The following is a 22,518-nucleotide window of genomic DNA, read 5'->3' as shown; positions in this document are numbered from 1 at the left end:
ACATTCACTCTTTTTGACACACCTTACATATCTTCAACATAATCAATAATACTGTAATCTTATGTGCTGTCCAAAGACTTATGAATTGTATATAATTCTAGTTTGAAAACAATACACGTATGCCCAACTTTGATTGGGACTTGTTATTCTCCTGACTACTAAAGATAACATGTATAATAATACTGTTTTTTCAAGAAATGATGATTCAGGAAAGCAGCTTTTTACAAAACAAAGAGAAAAAGAATACACCAAAATCAGATTGAATGAAAAGGAATTTACCATAAGAAATAAAAGTGACCCACCATCCATATACATCCAATATTAAAACCTTTGCCCATTCTCTCATGATCACAATATCCATCACTGTCAACTCTCTTCATTGCAATTTTTCCAGTGAATCAAACTACCTATACATCACCATTACAGCCTAACATTCGTTTAATAATAGTCTCTCAGGGTGTCAGTCTTCTTGTTATGCCAAGTCTCCCACTGCTTTATTAAGGAGTAATAGTTCTAGTAATAGTTTGAAACCGTATGTACTTGCTGTATAAGCGCCTACCAAGGGAACAATAAATAAATAAATAAATAGGAGCAGTGTTCAACAAGGGGGTCTAAAAATGTCTTATCCAGGTCCAGGTCGTCATGGGGGTGTGGGGGGTATAGTTAATTGATTTATGGCTGTGCACATTTGTCTCTGTGTTGTTTAGTATGGCATCCAACTCTCTGAGATTTAATGTACAATGTAAAGTTATGACAAGGCAAAGAAGACAGAAGGATGAAACAATCCTATGAATGGTTCTTTAGTGATAACTTTATTATATTGACATCATATTATCTCTTAATTGATACTCATAATACTGCTTTGGAATTGTGTTTGCATTTTATAAACCTGGTTTTATTACTTCACACAAGATTGCCCTTCCTGTAGTTTCCATTCATAATCTTCTCATCCCATTCACACCCCAGGGTGTCCGCACTTTTCTGTTTATTTTGGAGCATGCAATAAAACAGTTAGAAAAATTGGCAGATGGCCCTTATCTCTAGTCACACTAAACCATCTTCAGCTTCTCCTGTTGCATAGTTCATGCCTTATCAGTTGGCATTCTGCTGCTCTTTGACCGACGTCTAGGTAAGCGCGAAAACAATAACCCTGTATGAAAGTACAAGTGTACATTGCACCTCACTTCAACCATGTGTAGAACATTAACCAATCTATAAAAAGCTCTTAATCATGCCCTGGAAGACTGCTGATACAGATTGGTTTGTGGCCATCAATGGTGCCAAAACACTCCTATGTTGCCGTATAACCAACGGTCGATATCTTCCTACAATAGTGAAGCCAGCTTTAGAATCAGCCTCTAGAAAATTGGACTTTTATCTTAGATATATATCCTGTTAGTTGTAACACATATATTCACTACACTTGTAAAGAATCATACCGTCACTATTTCTGGTGGTTCCACCCTTTCTATTTAACACGAATATTATGTCCTAAAGGAGAAAAAATAATAGATTTGAATCGCTTGGCAAATAGAGGAATCGATATTGCTTTATTTTGCAACCAATACAGAGGCAAGAGCAGTGACAAATTAGTTGTAAAGACATATTTGAAATGAATGAGCTTATATCTTACCTTTGGTGGTTTCAGTGGTAATCTTATTTGCACACAGCGTGTGGTTCCTGCGCACCACACAATCAGGAAGCAGGAAGAGCTTACTGGTTGCTGGCCTGCATGGAGCAGCCTGTGCGCCACCATCTAGACTCCGCAAGGCAGCTTAATGCATGAGAAAGTGTAGGAGCACTTCCTACACACATTCTGCCCTGCAGTATCCCTACCTGCTTTGCCAATTGGGTATGCAATGTTGGGAATCAAAAGGCCTGTGGCTTTGAATGGCCACAGGCAGACACAGCTTGGGTGCTGTACTGGCAAAGGAAAACCACGTTTACCTACAGTAGAAAGCCAGCCCAGGAGCACATCCCCAGCTGCTTGCCAAAGCTCAGGGGGCTACCAGTGTTTTCATGGGGCTGGCTTTCTTTGTTTGAAAGCTCTGTTGTGGGTATTGGGTTGGGTTGGCATCCCACCGCGCATTATGAATGAGCCGCCACTATTACCCCCGTCTCACTATATGATTCATGTCAGTGAGGAAGCTGCGTTTCTGATTTTTACATATGTCATCAGTACTATATTCTCAAACAAGGGACAATACTAATAGAAAAGCTCACCTGTTCGAGCAGTTATCAAGAGGAACATCGGAGATATCCTGATATTTAAGGCAGACGATCTGCCATAGCGAACCTAAGTCTAGCTTTGCAGAAAATCATTTATGTCCTCATGAGAAAATTGTGCAGCCGAAGAAACAATGGATTCAGATTAGACAAATACTTATGCCTTATCAATTGAAGAGAGGTTCATAATGTGTGCCACACACAGGAACATGTGATAAATAAAATAGCCGCAAACATCTACTTATGTTTAAAATATTGCAGAAGAACATATACTTGCATCAGGTTTACATATTGTGACAAGACAAATACTGTATTTTGCATCATTGCTACTGTGCTATTTAATAAAAACCAGATTTTGTAGAATATGTAAGCGTGCTGCCATTACATTCTGGGTTACCTCCGAAATATATCTGATTAATACTAAAATAATTGAAAGTTTGGGTTGTGGAACCCCTGTTACCTTGGCGCTGGATACGGCGGTTGCCAGATGGTATGTTGGTACCCTATATACGGTCTTCAATAATTCAGGACACCGTTATAGGCGTGAGCTTGGTCTATTTAAATGGTTTGTTGGTTTGGTTATGATGCGTGCTGTGGATTGGCAGACATGGTTTTACACATTAGGGTATACACTTTACAGTGTTTGCATGTCTGGAGTGCCAACACGTGTTTCGACCGACAGTCTTTCTCAAGGCAGGAATCAGGGGCCTGGTGGGTCCTGGGTGTGAACGGTTGGTTAGCCTGGTGCAGCGGGGCCTGGGTGGGTCCCGATTGTTAATGCCTACGTAGCCTCTTGAAGACGGGCCTGGTAGGTCCTGAGTGTGGGGGGCTGGTTAGCCTTTCTGAGCCCTGCTGGGCTGTGTGTGGCTGTCTGGCGTGGCTCACGGCGATCATCTGAATAATTCAGGGTGTTTCGGTAGAGTCAGTCCCAAGACTAAGAGATATATTTGTGTATGTAGTCGTCCATTTTGGTACTTTAGTATTTTAACAGTTTCCATTACCTAATGTGTATGTTGCTCTCATTGCTCCTTCTTCGTTTATTTTAATCTTAAAAACGAACGAAAAAAAAGTTCACAACATTTTCGGAGGGTACAATATTATCATATCCTAGTGTTGTTTGTTCAAGTATTACAAAGGGCAAATAATTCTGGGATGCACAAAGTAACACTATGCCCCGGGTGTTGCTCAAGTATTCTATTGCATTTTAAACTGTTGTAGTGCTCCCCTCAATGGACGACTCTATATGTTACGACATTTCCATACCAGTTTCCACATTGCTGTGCCTCTCTCACATGTTCTCAGTTTATCACGTATTATAGTGAAAGTTTCAACTATGACAGGGTAGGCTCCAATTGAAATAATGTGTATTCTATCAGCTACATGGTCTCCAAGCAATGACCGTGCCAGTTTCAAAATTGCTATGCCATGGTTACACCAGTTAAGCATGGTGTCATGCTGGTTTCCACTCTGCAGCGCGGCAATGATTAACCCAGTTTAAACAAGTGAAGTTTCTGCTAACATGGGATGTACATCTCAAAATCTTTCTAAAAGCAGTCTCACGCTGTGGCAAAATATGCTTCACTGGTGTGGCACAAATGTGTGTCTTCATTCCATCCAGTGTCCAGGAACCATGACCACTAATCCTTCATAGATGCCGAAACCACCTGGATCAAGCCCTCACAGATCGTTGCAATGTACCTCAAACTAAAGAAGAAATAAAAGATCATCTCCTCAAAGCAACTAGAATGACTGGGCCTCATTACGAGTTGGGCGCAAAGGGATTCCGGGCACCGTTAAGGACATCGGTGCCGGTAATCCCTTTGCGCCCTACTACGAGTTCCCTTAGAGGGTCCCTTCCTTAACGTCTGGTTTTACCAGGCGTTAAGGACGGCGTTAAGAAGGATTTCCCCGCTAAGGGAAATCAGAGCCAATAACGGTACCACAATTTGTGGTACCATTATTAGCGCTTCCCCCTTCCCATTGAGCCCTATGGGGCTCAAATGGAAATAGGGAATGGCTTTTTCAATGGGGACTTACTGGTCCTGCAAAGGTCGGAATAGACTGGTAAGTCCCCATTGAACCAGGGAGGACTCGGTACCGTTATGGGAGGTAGTCATGGTGCAAATAGCGCCATGATTACATCCATACTCGGAATGAGGCCCACTGACTTCATTTAAAAGGAAAATCTAATATATTCTTTCCAAAAATAATCATGGTGCAAGAGCAAATGAACATGGACGGCCTGGCCCTAAATTGTCTGACTAACTAACTCAAAATCTGAATGGCCAAGGAAAATACTGGAGACTTTAAATTCAATATAACACACCTGATTTCTAGTGTCCTTCAAAGATCCATCATCTCACCGTGGCTTATGAATGGGTAACTGAGCCACTCATGAATATCATTGAATCCATCACAAAGACATCCAGATTGATCGGTTGTCAGCATATGGAAGTTTTTGTGAAGGATTCAAAGAGATTTGTGGACCGCCAAATTAGCTCACCATTTCTAATCAACTTACAAATTACAAGATGGCAGACCAACATATTCCTACATGCCTCCAAATTATCAGGAATGGGACTATTTGCAACGACCTATGCCTTGTGGTATATACACACATATTTTGTTTGGCTTACCAACACCAAATTCATACCTTTTGATTGAACACCCAAATGGACCCCCACCCAAGCCAGTGAACCAAGCCAAAAAGAATCTGTGAATTACACATTCTGAAGAATATTTTTGCATACCAGGTCATTCCCCAAGAATTTGTCATAACCACGTCCCTGATACTATTGAGGCTGCGTTAGTGCAACAGTTTGCACATGGGCCTATGTACACACCTCAGTACACACCTCGTCATCTAACTTCATCTCATGCAAAAAAGCGCAGCCCGACTCGTTCTTCACCATAAACCTTACAGACCACGTCACACTTGCTCTGAAAGACTTACACTGGCTTCTCTTTGAAGAAAGAAGCCTTTTATAATCCATGGCCCTTATCCAATGAAACCTATGACAAATTGCTCTGCCATACCTGATTTAGGGGTGGGACCAAGCCTGATTTGCATATGGTCTTTCCCCTTTTGTAAGGATTGATTGATAGTTTATTTGTATAGCGCCTATACACAATGTGTTTCAAAGCGCTTCAAAGCAAGGGAGGGAGCAAGGGAAAATACAATGACATTCTTACAAGGCCTTGAGTCATTAAGAATGTGAAATTACTATCGTACTAGGCCTGGCGACATTTCTGGTAGAGCCAGAGAGTTCACAAGAGGTGCGGGGCAGGGAGGAGAAGAGGAACAAAACAAGTGACTATTGTACTAGGCCTGACAACTTTTCGCCATTCTAGTTCACAATCAGATTTACGGCTTTACATTATCACAAACTATTATTATGCTACTTTCCTATTACTCCCTTACCATTGCCTCACTTTTACATTTCTCCAACAGCAGTGGTTCATATAACTTTCATATTGCCTCAGAGAGCCTGTTGCCTGGTCCATAGTGCTGCAAAAGATTGCCCCCTTTTTAGTTTCATATTGTTATATATGACTACCTGATGCCACGCTGATAAGGTCCCCAGAAAGTTGCCCATACCACATTCGTTATCAGCATAACATTTGTCCCGAATAACTCCTCTTGTCAATTTTTAATTTCCCCAGAATTGCCCCATGTAAACATTTGTAAATTGCCTATGTTCACTTTGTTGTAATTAAATGAAAATCCTTAATGCTGGTTTCTTCTCTTCACAGCTAGGTAACACTTATGGTGCAGTCTTCACTGTGTACTTTGGCCCTCGCCCTATTGTGATGCTGTATGGCTATGAGACTGTGAAAGAGGCTCTTGTGGACAATAAAGAAGACTTTGTGTCCCGTGGTATTTTGCCAGTGCACAACCACATTTTGAAAGGATATGGTGAGACTATGCCTTCGTTTGGTTATTTTGTTTTTTGTTACCATTAGTATTGTTGTTTATGGCTCAGCTAGAGAAGAATTCATGACTTTGCCTCTGCTCACTAGGAATTACAATGAGTAATGGGGAGCGCTGGAGGCAGATGCGCCGATTCGCAATAATGACCCTGAGGAATTTTGGTATGGGGAAAAGGAGCATTGAAGAGCGAATCCAGGAGGAGGCCCAGTTCCTGGTGGAAGAAATCAAAAGTACACAAGGTATGTTCCTGTTCGAAAATAGGATTTTCTTCCATGTCTCTAAAAAAGGTACCCATCCAGGGTTCCCGACTTCCTTGTGAAAGACAAGTGCAATTTTGGTTTGGTGCTTTAGATGTTATTCTGTGTCTTTTTTCTTTGATGTGGTATAGATTGTAATAGAGTGTTTGGCAGGATGGCTTGAGGGTTGCTCATGGTGAACTGTTCTTGTAAGTGTTGCAGCTGATTATTAGTGTGATACAGGAATTCAACAGCAGACAATGCAGGCCTACGAAGATAAGAGTAATGTGATCTGATTTGTTGGGACTAGAGTCCAAATGCAGGTGTTAGTGTCAACGTTGGTCCATCTAAAAAGATGCTGTTCGCTCTGTTGATGTGCAGTAGAACAGAAGCTTGCACTACTGTTTTGTCATCTTCACTTGAGATAAAATTATGTATTTGCTATGTCCGTTCTGTGGCTCAGTGGACTGATGCATCCTCTGCAAGGGCCTGTGTCTGACCCCATGGTTGCAGGTTTGAATCCTGCAAAGTGTCCTCAGCCTTCCATCCTTCTGAGGTCAATAAAATGAGCACCATTAGTTGGATAGCATCTGTTATCTGTCAATAGTGCCAAGATGTCCCTCATGAACATAAGGTCTACAAACACACCTGTTATTTCATGTTGCTTGCATACATTTGGAAGAGGGTTTTCTTTGCAATTCTGAATGTACTGGTTTGCATTGATATGTTCTTGCCAAGTAAAAAGAGATGAGGATTTAGCTGAAGTAGCAAGTCTGAGCACCACCACTGTAAACCCACACAAGAAAATATATTAGCAACTTCTGATCAATTGTATCAAAGGAGCTTACAGGGAAGGAGGTATGCATCACCATCATGTGGCAGACAAACAGAGCAAACAAAATGTGTTATGTTTGAAAACCATTATTGGCATGATGGGTATGGGATACATTCCTATAGGTCCTTGGGGGTTCTCATCAACAGAAAAGCATGTTCTATTCTTCATACTATTTAACAGTAAGATAGAGGAGAGGACTAGACCTTAGTGTGTTAGGTTCCACCCATCTGGTGGACAGACCGGAAACCCTCTAGTTTTCTGTCTTACCTTAAATTCGTGTTCCAGGCTTAAAATGCACAGTTCCTTCTAGCCCACAACTACAGATTCAATGATGTTCCACCCAACACACTTCTTGAATGTTCCAGGAAGGGAAGATTGTGCACTGCTCACTATACTTCAGGGATATACAACCCGGCTACTATGCTTGCCTTTCTTAGGTATATACTGACCAGCTCATTTGCGGGGATATAGCGCCCAACTTAACTTTAGGGATACAGAGGCCATGTTTGCTCCATTTGACAGTCTTTGAGATTAGTGTCTAGCTCAATATGTTTGCTCCGTCTGGGGTATCAAACCCTCAGGCTTACAGCACCAAGCAGGCAGCTCTCAGCTAGACACAGATACTCTGAATCGCTCATCAGGACATCCTCCTGGGTTATGTTAGGTTATGTAGACTTATAAAGCGCAGCATATGCCCAAGGGCATCTTGGCGCTGGAGGATAACAGAAGTGAAGCATATGAAATTAGAAAAGAAGAGTCTTTAAGGCACGTCTGAAGGCCAGGTGGTTGGTAGTAGCACGAAGAGCCAAAGGAAGTTGGTTCCAGGCCTTAGCCGCTGCCACTGAAAAAATGTGCGACTGTTAGGCAGAATCATATGCAGTACCCTTTGGGAACACCACACACAATTAAGACTACAAGTGACAGTACAAATTCACCGTTGGTACAAGCCTACACTACACAGTAAAGTGGTAGCTGTAAAGACTGGTAGGGGGTGTCTGTACTTCCGCTCTCTATATGGTAGAGGAGATGCACAGAGGACTCCAGCCAAGATTCTCTATTATTGGAAACGTAGTCGAGCAATCAAGGCCTAGATTCTCAGGAGGTGATGCGGGCTGGTTCTTAAGTACAGTGTAGTCCCCGAACCTCCACAAAGGAATGTCCACACACTGTATTACTGAAAACACAGTCTTTATATAATTAATATTCAAAGGTATGTACACGATCACAATAACGCACTTTGTACTCGGAAGTCAATAATGATAAATATATACAATTCTAAAGTGGTACCACCAATGTTATCGAATCTCATTAAAGTGCATCAACTGTACGGTTAAAATGTCACACAGATCAATAACGAGGAAACCAGCAATAGAGATAGGAAGGAATGCAAGATGGTTGAAACAGTAGTCAGAATACTGGCCCCGTACCCTAGACACAGTTCTGTGTGGAGATCCCCCCACCTGGGCAACCTGTAAATAAAGATATAGAACAAGCCCAGTCCATATGTCCAATAGTCTCACTTCTTCCTATTAAGGTTTTAGCCCCTCAATGTACCTGATGGAGTAGAGTTCTCCGACGATGCGTCGACCGATCCTTCTTGAGTGACTCCCTTTAAGGTAGGAGCCACGGATCGTCGAGAGGTGTCGAGGAACTCGGCGTTCGGTGTTGGGGAATCGACGGCCCTTCTTGAGTGCCCTCCCTTTAAGGCAGGAATCACGGGTCATCGAACGTCCGACGGTGAACAGGTTGAACTACGGCAAAGAAGTGGCAGTTCGTTCCTAGCGGTGCTCGTCGACGACAGAGCGTTGGTGTCCTGCAAGGAAGAGACGTGCGGGGCACCTCGGTGACGATAGTTCTGGACCGCAAAGAGATGATGAAAAACTGTGGCCCAGCAAGGGCGTCGAGTCGTCAGCGTCTCTGTGGTCTTTAGGTGGCGGGAAACCCACCGGTGGATGCTCCTCAGTTCTTAGGCAAACAGGAGCATGGCGGCTTCGGTCGGCGAGTACTCGGAAGTCAATAATGATAAATATATACAATTCTAAAGTGGTACCACCAATGTTATCGAATCTCATTAAAGTGCATCAACTGTACGGTTAAAATGTCACACAGATCAATAACGAGGAAACCAGCAATAGAGATAGGAAGGAATGCAAGATGGTTGAAACAGTAGTCAGAATACTGGCCCCGTACCCTAGACACAGTTCTGTGTGGAGATCCCCCCACCTGGGCAACCTGTAAATAAACATATAGAACAAGCCCAGTCCATATGTCCAATAGTCTCACTTCTTCCTATTAAGGTTTTACCCCCTCAATGTACCTGATGGAGTAGAGTTCTCCGACGATGCGTCGACCGATCCTTCTTGAGTGACTCCCTTTAAGGTAGGAGCCACGGATCGTCGAGAGGTGTCGAGGAACTCGGCGTTCGGTGTTGGGGAATCGACGGCCCTTCTTGAGTGCCCTCCCTTTAAGGCAGGAATCACGGGTCGTCGAACGTCCGACGGTGAACAGGTTGAACTACGGCAAAGAAGTGGCAGTTCGTTCCTAGCGGTGCTCGTCGACGACAGAGCGTTGGTGTCCTGCAAGGAAGAGACGTGCGGGGCACCTCGGTGACGATAGTTCTGGACCGCAAAGAGATGATGAAAAACTGTGGCCCAGCAAGGGCGTCGAGTCGTCAGCGTCTCTGTGGTCTTTAGGTGGCGGGAAACCCACCGGTGGATGCTCCTCAGTTCTTAGGCAAACAGGAGCATGGCGGCTTCGGTCGGCGACGGCGGTCGTCGACAGCGGCGGACAACAGTCCGAGTGCTTCTCCTTGGAGTTCCGCAGCAGTCCCCGTATCGGGTCGGCAGCCTGTCGAAGGTCTGTCTACCAGGGAGCGTTGGCAACGATCAGCTGTGCACGATGGTCCCTCGTAGCTCGGGAAGAGGGCGCCTTACCAGGTCCTCTCTGGGTCAGTCCTTGGAGGTACAGCAGCTTTCAGATTGTGAAGAAGAGCCACAGCACTTCTTCTCGTCCAGCAGGGCTTCAAGGTCAAGCGTCAGTTACTCCAGTTACTCGTCGTAGTGGACTTCAGCTTCTGAACACGATTCCTAGCAGTGAGAGGTCCCCAGATATACTGTTGATCTCCCATTCATTCCGCTGGGTCACACTCAAGCATCCAATCACGACTACGGGCATTCATGAAGGCAGGCAGCCAATCAGCCACACAAGGTATTCAGGCCATTCACAACAATACCATATATGGCACTTCCACCCAACAGCCAGTCAGGAGAAAGGGACAAGGGGACAACAAGGTAATGGGTAATAGAAAGCAAGAGGCCACCGGGGCCATCTTGTTTTCCATCAGGAATCAACAGATTCCAATGGCAGGGCCGGGGTATCCCAAAATGGAGGATACTCCGCGCACCTGTCAGATTCAGCATGGAGCTGCCACCAGCCCATATCCTGCTCTGCGGGCCACCCACAGGTGCCCAAAAAGTACACTAGGGGCACAGGGTTGTACCCCCACCCATGGGTGCCATAAGGGTATCCCACGGGTCCGTTCACCAAACCAAAAGAGAGAGAGCTGCACCGCCAGGAGTCCCACATGAACTCCTGCTCGGAAAACACAACAGAACACACAATAAAAAGCAGTAAAGGACAAGGATACAGAGGCCCTGTCCCTCTGATGCATTTCCAGCATCACCCAGACTGAGGTGGAGGGTGCCTAATCTCCCACGGGATAGACACTCTCATCCAGACGGTCAACATAGCTTCTGGAAAGTCCATATGCATTATCGTGACTCTTCCCTGGTCTGTGCTCTATGGTGAAGTCCAACCCTTGCAGGCTAATGGACCACCTGAGCAGTTTCGGGTTCTCACCCTTCATCTGCATAAGCCACTTCAGGGTCTTATGATCTGTTTGGACCTTGAAGGTAGACCCCGTAAGGTAGAGCCTAAAACGCCTAAGGCTCCAAACTATACTAAAACATTCCTTTCCAACAGTAGCCCAACTAAGTTATCTTCCCTTGAGTTGACTACTGATGAATATGAAAGGATTTTCTCTCCGTTTGTCATCTAACTGGGACAAGACAGCTCCAATTCCGGTGTCGCAGACATCCGTCTGAACGATAAAGGGTCGGCTGTAGTCAGGCGCACACAACACGGGTGCCCTACACAGACTGTCTTTCAAGCCATCAAAGGCCCTCTGACAGTCTTCAGTCCAATTAACCTTCCTAGGCTGTTTGGGTGAAGTCAGCGCTGTCAGGGGTGCAGCTATGGTTCCATAGTCCACCATGAAATTGCGATAATACCCAGTGAGGCCCAAAAAGGCTCTCACCTGAGTTTGAGTAGTGGGAGTCTCCCAGTCATGTACATCCTGTACCTTACTGGGGAGAGGTTGGATTTGACCCCCTCCTACCTCATGACCAAGATACGTGACTTTCCCCTGAGCTATCTGGCACTTGGTGGCCTTGATAGTGAGGTTAGCCCTTTTCAAGGCCTGCAACACTCTACCCAGATGTGTCAAGTGCTCTTTCCAAGTGGAACTGTAGACGGCAATGTCATCTAAATAAGCCACACAAAAGGCTTCCAGCCCACTGAGAGCATGATTGACCAATCTCTGGAAGGTGGCATGGGCATTCTTCAACCCAAAAGGCATGACCCTAAACTGGTAGAGTCCCTCTGGTGTTGAGAACGCCGTCTTTTCCTTGGCATGGTCCGTCAGAGCTATTTGCCAATAGCCTGAGGTGAGGTCAAAGTTGCTCACAAATTTGGCAGCACCTATGGTGTCCACGAGCTAATCAGCCCTGGGCAATGGGTGCGCGTCAGTTTTGGTGACGGCATTGACTCCTCGGTAGTCGACACTGAACCTCCAATCGTTGGTACCTGCCTGGGAACTTGCCTTGGGGACAAGGACCATGGGACTGGACCAGGGACTGGTTGAGGTTTCAATAACACCCAGATCCAACATCTTGGCGACCTCAGCCTGGATGTGGTTCTTAACTGTATCTGACATTCGGTAGCTCCTGCTCTTGACAGGCACGCTGTCACCAGTGTCAATCTCGTGCTTACACCACGGTGTAAGGCCTGGCGTCAGCGAAAACAGAGAGGCATACTGCTGGAGCAAAGTCCTGCAGGCCCTCTGCTGCTCTATTGTCAAATCTGGAGAGAGATGCACTCCCTTCACTGAGCCATCCTGAGGGTTGCTATACAGCAAATCAGGAAGGGGCTCACGCTCATCCTCTTCTTGCTCTGAAGCCAGCAAGAGATATGAGACTTCGGCTCGCCTGTGGAAAGGCTTGAGCCTATTAACATGGAATACCTGAGGGGCTACCCCTGGGATTCCCATGTCAACCAGATAGTTGACCTCGCCCATCTTGGAGATTATCCTGAAGGGTCCAGTCCATTTATCTGCCAATGCCCGAGGCTTGGTAGGCTCCATCAGGAGGACCTCCTGTCCCGGAGTCCAATCCTCTTGCGATGCTTTAAGGTCATGCCAGCATTTGTTCAATTCCTGGCTGACCTTGAGATTCGCTGTTGCTTGACCCATCATCTGTGTCATCCTCTGTCTGAGGCCTAACACATAGTCCCCCACTTGCTTGGCGGGCCCTGGAGGGGTGGCTTCCAAACCTTCTCTGATCAAGGCGAGGGCCCCCCTCACGGGATGTCCAAAGAGTAACTCAAAGGGGCTGAAACCAACACCCTCTTGAGGTACCTCTCTGTAAGCAAACAGTAGGCATGGCAGGAGGAGATCCCATTTCCTCCTTAAGGGCTCTTCCAAAGCACCTAGCATGCCCTTGATAGTTTTATTAAATCTCTCAACCAGACCATTGGACTGAGGGTGGTAAGAGGTGGAGAACTTGTAGGTTACCCCGCACTCTTTCCACATGGTTTTCATGTAACTAGACATGAAGTTGGATCCTCTGTCAGAGACAACCTCCTTGGGGAATCCAACATGGGTGAAAATGCCCAGGAGAGCCCTGGCAACCACCTTGGCAGTAACCTTCCGAAGGGGTATAGCCTCAGGGTACCTGGTGGCATGATCTACCAAAACCAGGATGAACCGATGTCCACCTGACGTGGGAGGGTCAAGGGGACTGACAATGTCGATGCCCACTGTTAGGGAGAATTCTCTCTTTAGGCTGAATTTCCTAACCTAGTGAGTCCCCCAGCAGCTTTGCTGGATTTCTGGATTTTTTTTTTTTGTCCTGCCAAGAGTGAGACTCTTTTTCTCCCACTCTTGGACATGATTTATGGTGTTCCTTTGACTGTTAATGTGTTTTATGGGCTATGGGGTCCTTTACTCCATAGGGTCTCATGTGTTTTTACTATGTGTGTTACACAGCACCCTACGTGCAGTGACACAGGGGTGTCATAGTGACACCCCACCATAGACTCCATACCCTGGGACTGACTACTGTCTCCCAGGGCATGTAAAGTCACCATTGGCTTTACTAGTCCCAAATTATTAACAGAAACCAGTACAAACCATCATATTGTGGACGTACTGGTCGGGGCAATTCAATTGCCCCGGGGTCTGTTAGTCGAGGGGGCACGTCTCCGTCCCCCCTGATCGAGTTTTGGCTGGTGGCAGTGGATACTACTTTTTATATTCGACTGCGAATATATCCCTATGGGATTTTCCCATTGTTCGAGGCTACCAACTTTAATTATTTAATTCTCATAGCCTCGAACATACCGCCGGTTTATTTAATTAATATTAATTCGCCGGTTGGTATTTTTTGCCAGGACTCGATTCAAAAATGGTGTTTGTGTTCTCTTCTCTGACTCCAACCCAAGTCGAGCCCTTTGTTCCACTTTTTGGAGGGCTTCTCCACAGAAGCCTCCAAAAGTCGTGCCACTCTGTCTGGGTATCACAGGGGGTGTGGGAGGGGGTTTAGGCACCCTGGACTGAGTTACCTTGGTAACTCAAGTCGCACTCTTGTGTGATTGGCCCAAGTGGTGAGCCGGCCGGCTTACCACTTAGCATGTTTGATTGACAGCTAGGCTGAGTGAATGGGGGTATGCTGCATAAAAGCAGGGCTTTGGGGACTGGAACTTCAGAAGTCGCCACAGGACCTGAGAATCCGAAGAGGGAGAAGCTGAGCCGACCTACCACGACGACACCACCGGTGGAGCCCTGCGGAACCGACTCACCACTTCCCGACGACAGAGAAGATCTCCCGGCTGGAGAGGCTTCTTCCCCTGACTGGTGGGCACAACCAGTTTACCTTCTTCTCTTCGCACCCCAGACCGGCTTGTGTCGAATTGCCCGTGCCAAGTACCCCAGCAACCGGATAGCCACTTACCAATGGACCGTGAATCAACGGACCGCTCCTTCTACCTGAGAAACTCCGAGGCTGGTTTCTTCCCTGGCAGTGCAACGGACTCCTGTCTTCCTCCCCGACGAGATCTTCTCTTCCCCCGGACGAAGCACCGACTTGCATCCGCTGCCAGGAACAACTGCCCCCGCTGGAGTATTCTCACCACTTTAAGGTACCGTTTCCGCCAGGCCTCCCTTTCTAAAGATTGGAACAAGGTAATAATAACCCCTTAACCTTCTGGACTGGGCTGGCCGCCTTGACCTTCTAACTGGTCCCTTTCTTTGGTCCAACTCCTTTTTGAACCTTTTCAAGACTTTTGTGCACTGCAACCGTGTGACCTTGGACACATTTCGTTTGATCCTCTTAAAGAGGATCCAGCCTATTTAACTCTAACTTCACGGATTTACTTTGCCTTCCTCTCTTGTTGTGTTCTTGTAAAAGTGTTGGGACCTGTTTCAATTTTATTCTCTGTTTTTCTCTCCCTTTTAAAAACAAATTATTGGAGTGCCATCTACGTTAAGCGCTCACCGCTGTCTGAAAATAAGTGGGGCTTTACTTAAGACTTGTCTAATATTTTTCTAAGGGAGTGTATATCTTTTAGTGACCATGTTTTTGAATTGCTTACTATTAGGGCCTGTGTGTTTTTCTAGATGTGGTTTTAAATAAATAATTATATCTCTTTTACACCAAGCTCTGGTCAGTGTTTACTTGTTCTATTGTGTTCTCTTGACCTATTGTGAATACTCTGTATACTGCCTAACTCTTCTTGATGGAAGTCAGACTGCTCAGCCACAGCTACCAAGTGAATCTGTGTGGTACAGACTGCTACCAAGTGGGTTTACTGCCAAACACCTGTAGTCCTAAATCTTTTGCAGTGGACCCAGAGGGAACTGCACAGGTTTCTGCCTAACACCCACCCTCTCAAATGGTGTGCCAACTACTGGCAATGGCTGCAGTGGGGCAATGACACTGCCTCCAGTCTTGCCAGACAACTGACAAGTTGGGCAGGTCCTGCAGTGGGACTCCACTTCTACTCCCATCCGAGGCCAGTAGAAATGGGCAGAGAGCCTCTGCTTAGTCTTCTTGGTACCAAGATGACCAGCCAAGGGCACCTCATGCGCCAACTGCAGTAGGAAGGGTCTGCAAACCTGGGGTACCACCAACCTCTTGAGGGCACCCGGTTCAGGCTTAGTGGGCCCACTAACAAGGAGCTCACCCTCCCAATAAATCCAGAATGTCCTAGGCACTTCTCCTTTTGTCTGGGACAGGGCCTGTTTCCTCAGACCCTCAAGAGAGTGACATTCTCTCTGTTCTTCACAGAAGTCTGCCCGGGAGGGTCTCCCTTCAGCTAACAAGCATTGAAGAACGGGATGAACCTCCGGGTTGAGAACCTCTCCCACAGGAGAGTCTTCTGGCTCTTCTCCCACAGGAGTTGAGACGGGGTTTACCACTGGACCCAGCCCGTCCGGAGCATGGATCCAAATGGGTGCTGTAGGAACAGCAGGAAGAGAAGGAGCTCCCTCCACAGAGGTGGCCTTCTTGCTCTTCCTTCGTCTTGCCTCAGGCCGTGCCTTCGGCTCGGGTATCTGACTCACAGCCAGACCCGGTGTCACCTGTGACCTAGTGACCGCAGCAGCAGTCATGGGAAGACCATCCGCGATCAATCCCAACTCCATTAGATCATTACCTAACAGAATGTTAGCAGGGACATTGTTCTGAACCAGGACAGGAAGCTTTGCTGTCTTGTCTCCAATTACGAGTGTGACTCGGGCTACAGGCGATAATTTGGGAGGCCCACCAGCTAACCTGGTGGTTCTCAGAGGAGCACCTACATAGTCCTCTGGCTTGAGCAGGGTCCTGTCCACCACGGTCATGCTTGCCCCAATGTCTCTCAAACCGGTAGAAGGCTGGCCATTCAGGAGGACACTTCTCAAAAATCTACGGGTGTTCTGTGGGATAGTCACCAGTACTTCCGCGTACTGGTCCCAGGCCCCAAGAGAGACTAAGGAAATCTCTACGGGAGCACCAAATGTGATCCCTGTAGAGGAGGGGAGGGCAGTGGCCTCCACCTCAGACATGGGGTAAGGGTAGGTCAGGCTGACAGCCTGTACCCCAAGTTCCTTACCTTTACACTTGGAGTCACACCTTTTGTGATCCAGAGCCCCACAGTCCCAACAAGTGCCAGGAGTGCGGGGTATGGTACTGGAACCACCGGGAGCCTGCTTTGCCACCCACAGATGACTTATCCCCACTAGATTTTTGGGTCTTAGGAGAGGAGGGTTTAGGTTTATTCGACTGTGACTGCTTTTGAGACTCCTCAGCTTTCTGAGAGGCCCCCTTTTCTTTGTCCTTGTCCTTCCCACTGGAGTCCTTAGGGGACACCCGGTAGGAGACCCACTTGTCAGCCAACCTAGCCAGCTTAAAGGGATCCAAAATGTTCTGGTCAGCAACATACTGACGCAGCTCCGGTGAAAAGGCTTCAGAAAAATGCTCAAAAAACAACAGCTGGGACAATTCAACAAAAGTTTTCACCTTGTAACCATCAATGCACCCCATCATATTCATGTGCGCAGCACTCACCCAGTCAACCCAAGACACATTCTCTCTTTTCTTAAAATCCCTGAACCTTTTAAAGTATTGGGTAGGTGTCTTGCCAAACATGGCAATCAAAGCAGATTTCATGCACTCATACTGACCCCTTTCTTCCACACTCAGCTTCAGAATACAGTCATACCCAGTCTGAGGCACTCTGCTTAGCAAACACTTAGCCCAATCTCTTTTGTCAACATCATGAATTGCACAAGCCATTTCAAATGCTTCAATCCATTGGAGGATATCAGAACCCTCCACAAACACACCAACCAAATCTTTCATGAATTTAGTTGCTGGGGACCTGACACTCTCACTGGGTTTCGCTGAAGTCTCCACTCTAGCTTTCTCTAGCTGGATTCTCTGACATTCAGTGTCCTTGTCTTTGAGTTCAAGATCCCTATTCTTGAGTTCAACTTGTTGAGCCAGCTCCTCCTTCTTAAGCTCAACATCTTTTTCCAACTTGCGATATTCAAAGGCCAATTTCATCCTTAATAACTCAAGCTCCAAGGAATTGCTGGGGTTCGGAATAGAGGCAGCAGGAATGGCGGCATTCCCAGAAACAGATTCAGTAGAAACCCCAGGGGCAGAGTCCTCATTGTTTGCATTCCCCCCCTCATCAAGAGTTTCACCATCGGTCTGGTAGTCCACCAGGGCAGCTATCAGCTCAGCCCTAGACTTATCCACAAAGTCTAACTCCCCGGCTTCACAAGCACTCTGGAGAGCCTCTAAGCTCATCCGAGTCAATTTACCATTTGCAATAGACGCCATTGCTTGTAATGCAGTTATTTTGTACACAACCAAACCTTAATTTAATAAAGTGCAGATATTTTGTAAGTGGCACGTTTATACACTGATTCTTAAAACCATTAGCATCTCACCGCTGCCACCAGTGTAAAGACTGGTAGGGGGTGTCTGTACTTTCGCTCTCTATATGGTAGAGGAGAGGCACAGAGGACCCCAGCCAAGATTCTCTATTATTGGTAACGTAGTCGAGCAATCAAGGCCTAGCTTCTCAGGAGGTGATGCAGGCTGGTTCTTAAGTACAGTGTAGTCCCCGAACCCCCACAAAGGAATGTCCACACACTGTATTACTGAAAACACAGTCTTTATATAATTAATATCCAAAGGTATGTACACGATCACAATAACGCACTTTGTACTCGGAAGTCAATAATGATAAATATATACAATTCTAATGTGGTACCACCAATGTTATCGAATCTCATTAAAGTGCATCAACTGTACAGTTAAAATGTCACACAGATCAATAACGAGGGAACCAGCAATAGAGATAGGCAGGAACGTAAGATGGTTGAAACAATAGGCAGAATGCTGACCCCTACCTAGGCACAGTTCTGTGTGGAGATCCCCCCACCTGGGCAACCTGTAAATAAAGATATATAACACAAGGCCAGTCCATATATTGTTCAATAGTCTTAGTTCCTCCTATTAAAGTTTTACCCCTCAATGTACCTGGTGGAGTAGAGTTCTCCGAAGATGTGTCGACCGATCCTTCTTGAATGCCTCCCTTTAAAGCAGGAGCCACGGATCATCGAGAGGCATCGGGGAACTTGGTGTTCGGTGTCGGGGAATCGACGGCCCTTCTTTAGTGCCCTCCCGTTAAGGCAGGAGTCACGGGTCGTCGAACGTCCGACGGTGAACAGGTTGAACTACGGCATTGAAGTGGCAGCTTTGTTCCTAGCGGTGCTCGTCGACGACAGAGCGTTGGCGTCCTGCAAGGAAGAGGCGTGAGGGGCGCCTCAGTGACGATAGTTCTGGACCGCAAAGAGATGATGAAGAACTGTGGCCCAGCAAGGGCGTCAAGTCGTCGGCGTCTTTGTGGTCCTTAGGTGGCGGGAAACCCACCGGCGGATGCTCCTCAGCATGTCGAGGGTCGGGCCTTCTCCAGCGGGATAAAGCGTGCGACGATGCAGACGAGAGCGTCCGATGATCAAAAGCAGTTCTTAGTCAAACGGGAGCACGGCGGCTCCGGTCGGCGACGGAGGTCGTCGACAGTGGTGGACAACAGTCCGGGTGCTTCTTTTTGAGATTCCGCAGCAGTCCCCGTCTCGGGTCGGCAGCCTGTCGAAGGTCTGTCTACCAGGGAGCTTTGGCAAAGATCAGCTGTGCATGATGGTCCCTCGTAGCTCGGGAAGAGGGCGCCTTACCAGGTCCTCTCTGGGTCAGTCCTTGGAGGCACAGCAGCTTTCAGATTGTGAAGGAGAGCAACAGCAATTCTTCTCGTCCAGCAGGGCTTCAAGGTCAAGCTGCAGTTACTCCAGTTACTCGTCGTAGTGGACTTCAGCTTCTGAACACGATTCCTAGCAGTGAGAGGTCCCCAGATATACTGTTGATCTCCCATTCATTCCGCTGGGTCACACTCAAGCATCCAATCACGACTAAGGGCATTCCTGCAGGCAGGCAGCCAATCAGGCACACGAGGTATTCAGGCCATTCACTTCTCTCCAGACACTCACAACAAGTTATGTTTATTGGGACAAGTACCGAGCCATTCAACACTCGAAGCTGCATTCAGACCGGTTTCGGGCAGGGCTGTCTCAGTCATTGTGTCAAACACCAGATACTAGACATCCACAACACAGAATGCATATTCGTCACACATTCTATTCACCCAGGTCCCACCCGCAGGAGGTACCCACAACATACATCACTGGGAAGGCTCCAGCTAGTCTGGCCGGGCCTTCACAACAACACCCTATATGGCATTTCCACCCAACAGCCAGTCAGGTGGAAGGGACAGAGTCAGGGCTTCCCAGGACTTTGGGAAAACAAGGTAATGGGTAATAGAAAGCGAGAGGCCGCAGGGGCCATCTTTTTTTCCATCCGGAATCAACTGATCCCAATGGCAGGGCCGGGGTATCCCAAAATGGAGGATACTCCGCGCACCTGTCAAATTCAGCATGGAGCTGCCACCAGCCCATACCCTGCTCTGCGGGCCACCCACAGGTGCCCAAAAACATACACTAGGGGCACAGGGTTGTACCCCCACCCATGGGTGCCATAAGGGTATCCCACGGGTCTGTTCACCAAATCAAAAGAGAGAGAGCTGCACCGCCAGGAGTCCTACATGAACTCCTGTGCGGAAAACACGACAGAACACACGATAAAAAGCAGTAAAGGACAAGGATACGGAGGCCCTGTCCCTCCGATGCATTTCCAGCATCACAGAAGGTTAGGGAGATGTAGTGAGGATATGTTTGGTGAGGCATTGATTTTTGTGATTTATTTTCATTCTATGGCTTATGACACACTCAGCGATTTGAATTGGGTGAACAACATAAGTGCCATCACGTGAGTGGAGGGATAAGAAATCCCTGAGAGTGCGAGCAGCTTCGGTGACCATGAATAACACAAGCCCATGACTTTTAATTTTGTGTGACACCTCTAAGAATTGTCGCAGTGTTCATCCTGGGACCAAGAAGGATGCCAGACCATATATAGTTTACTATCTGTTATTGGGGGATATGCTACAAGCAGGGCAAACTTAATTGAACATGGGATCTTGCCAAACAAAACCAGGATTGGATGATTATCTCGAAAATGGGCTCAAGTCCCTTTGCATCCAGAAACCCCCACCTTGTCCAATATCTATTCTGCTGGTTGCAGGGTCTGAGGCCTTTCAGGCTTCCGGCAAGGTTGTGTCATTTCATACAATTCACGAGGGATTGCCTCATCTCTTCCTAGCATTGTGGGGATTAGGTTGACACAAACCCTTCTTCTCTGTCTGATCTTGATGGGGGCTTTCTGGTTTCCCAAATTACATGACTCACTCAGGTATGAAGTCTTATAAGGAAGCAGATCAGTGGACATAGCCAGCAGGGAGAGCTATAGATGGGTTTCTTGGATGTTCATTTGTCTGGGATTGCTCCTGATTTTTCCCCCCATCTTTCTGATTTCACAATACTCTCCCTGACTCTGTCTCATTCCTCCTCCTGCCACCTGGTCCTGCCTAGGGTCGACAGGGCAAACAGCAACCGTCCTGTTCTTGCTAGGAAAAGGTCATTGCTCTTACCTTCAGCCCTTCCTTTGGTCTCTGATATTCTTATCCATTCTACCACCTCTCAGGATGTTATCACCTTATCTCCTCTTGTCTCTCTGTCTGCTTTATCTACTTCTAATCCTCACCCTGTTATGGGATTTTCCACCTCAAGTGTATCCCTTTGTCTCCCCCCAATGTTACACATCCGGCCTAATTCATACCACCTTCCCTATAACCCCTACCTCATGGTTTTTTCCCACTGCCTCCATCATATCACTCTCCCTAATGTTACCTCCCCTGTGTTACCTCTGGAATGTGTTGTTCATAAATGCTCTCCCTCTCCCTCCTACTCTTCTTCTCTCTGTTCTCTTACTAATTTCTGTCTCTTGTCTCGTTTCCCTCTCTCCTGCCTCTACTTCTGCTTCAATTCAGACCCCAGCACTCTCCAAATGTGAGTATTCTGCTCCTACAATCAATCCTGAGCAACTAGGGCTGAATGAATGCATCAAGTGAGGGTGCAAGTGTATATAACAATCATGAAGTGAAGGAACATTATTTCCCTTAAAGGTAAGTTGCCTTTTTCTACCTTGGAACTGTGTAGATGAGGAGGAGGAGGAGGAGTAGGATAAGCATGAAAATTGCTGGGGGCATCATGTGGGAGACAAACACTCCTGTGCATTTTGTGGGGGAAGTGTGTAATGTATCAGAGATTCAGGTGAATATTAAAATATATCATTTTAGTTCACAAGTACTACAGATTCAGGGAGGAGGCATATATAATTTAGTGGGTGATTCATGTCTGAGAGACTTAAAGAAGGTAGATTGGGAGGCGTGCTGTTCATTGTCTTTTTACATCAGGAGCAGAACTTGATGTATGCAATAGGCATTTTTGAATTGCATGTGATCAATTGAAGGTATTATCTGTGATGAACACCCCTGCCTGACATTGACGGTATCATGTCAGGTGACCAATGGAGTTGGTAGGGAGAGAATTCACTTCATGCCCACCTTTCACCCCTCTGACAGGACAGAGGTCTGTCACATGCCACAGCACAATCCACCTCCTCCACAAGGGAGCGACAATGAATTTAACTCTGTCTAAAAATCATCCAGAAGGCACACCTGACTAACAGACCTCCCAAAGTTTTCTGATAGTTTCACTGGGTTTGCAGTGGAGCCCCATGAGCCCCACTCATTCTGTGAGCCTCCTGCAGTTCATGACCCCCGCTTTACCTTACATGCAGCTCCTTGCAGGCTGCAAACACTGCACCTCCTCACTTGCAAAACACTTACCAGGGCATCAAAGTACTAATCAGCAAAACACACTCTGTAGAAATCTGATATCCGGATCAATCGACCTTGTGAAAACCTGGGCATCACAGACCAGACCTTGGAGT

General features: G+C 46.7%; 1 protein-coding gene across 1 annotated transcript in view; it reads left to right on the top strand.

The window, feature by feature from the left end:
• The window catches only part of LOC138566771 (cytochrome P450 2C18-like), a 385,240-nt gene that overhangs the window by 29,702 nt on the left and 333,020 nt on the right, over window positions 1–22,518 (top strand). Inside the window, exons 2-3 of the mRNA XM_069644418.1 lie at window positions 5,980–6,142; window positions 6,247–6,396. Coding sequence (XP_069500519.1) covers window positions 5,980–6,142; window positions 6,247–6,396 — 313 coding nt within the window. The remainder of the gene's footprint in view (window positions 1–5,979; window positions 6,143–6,246; window positions 6,397–22,518) is intronic.

Source organism: Ambystoma mexicanum, chromosome 2p (genome assembly GCF_040938575.1).
Source record: "Ambystoma mexicanum isolate Mex_15411 chromosome 2p, UKY_AmexF1_1, whole genome shotgun sequence".
In the NCBI taxonomy this organism is placed as follows: domain Eukaryota; kingdom Metazoa; phylum Chordata; class Amphibia; order Caudata; family Ambystomatidae; genus Ambystoma; species Ambystoma mexicanum.
The sequence above is the reverse complement of the archived record's forward strand: the minus strand, read 5'-3'. Positions and strand labels throughout refer to the sequence as shown.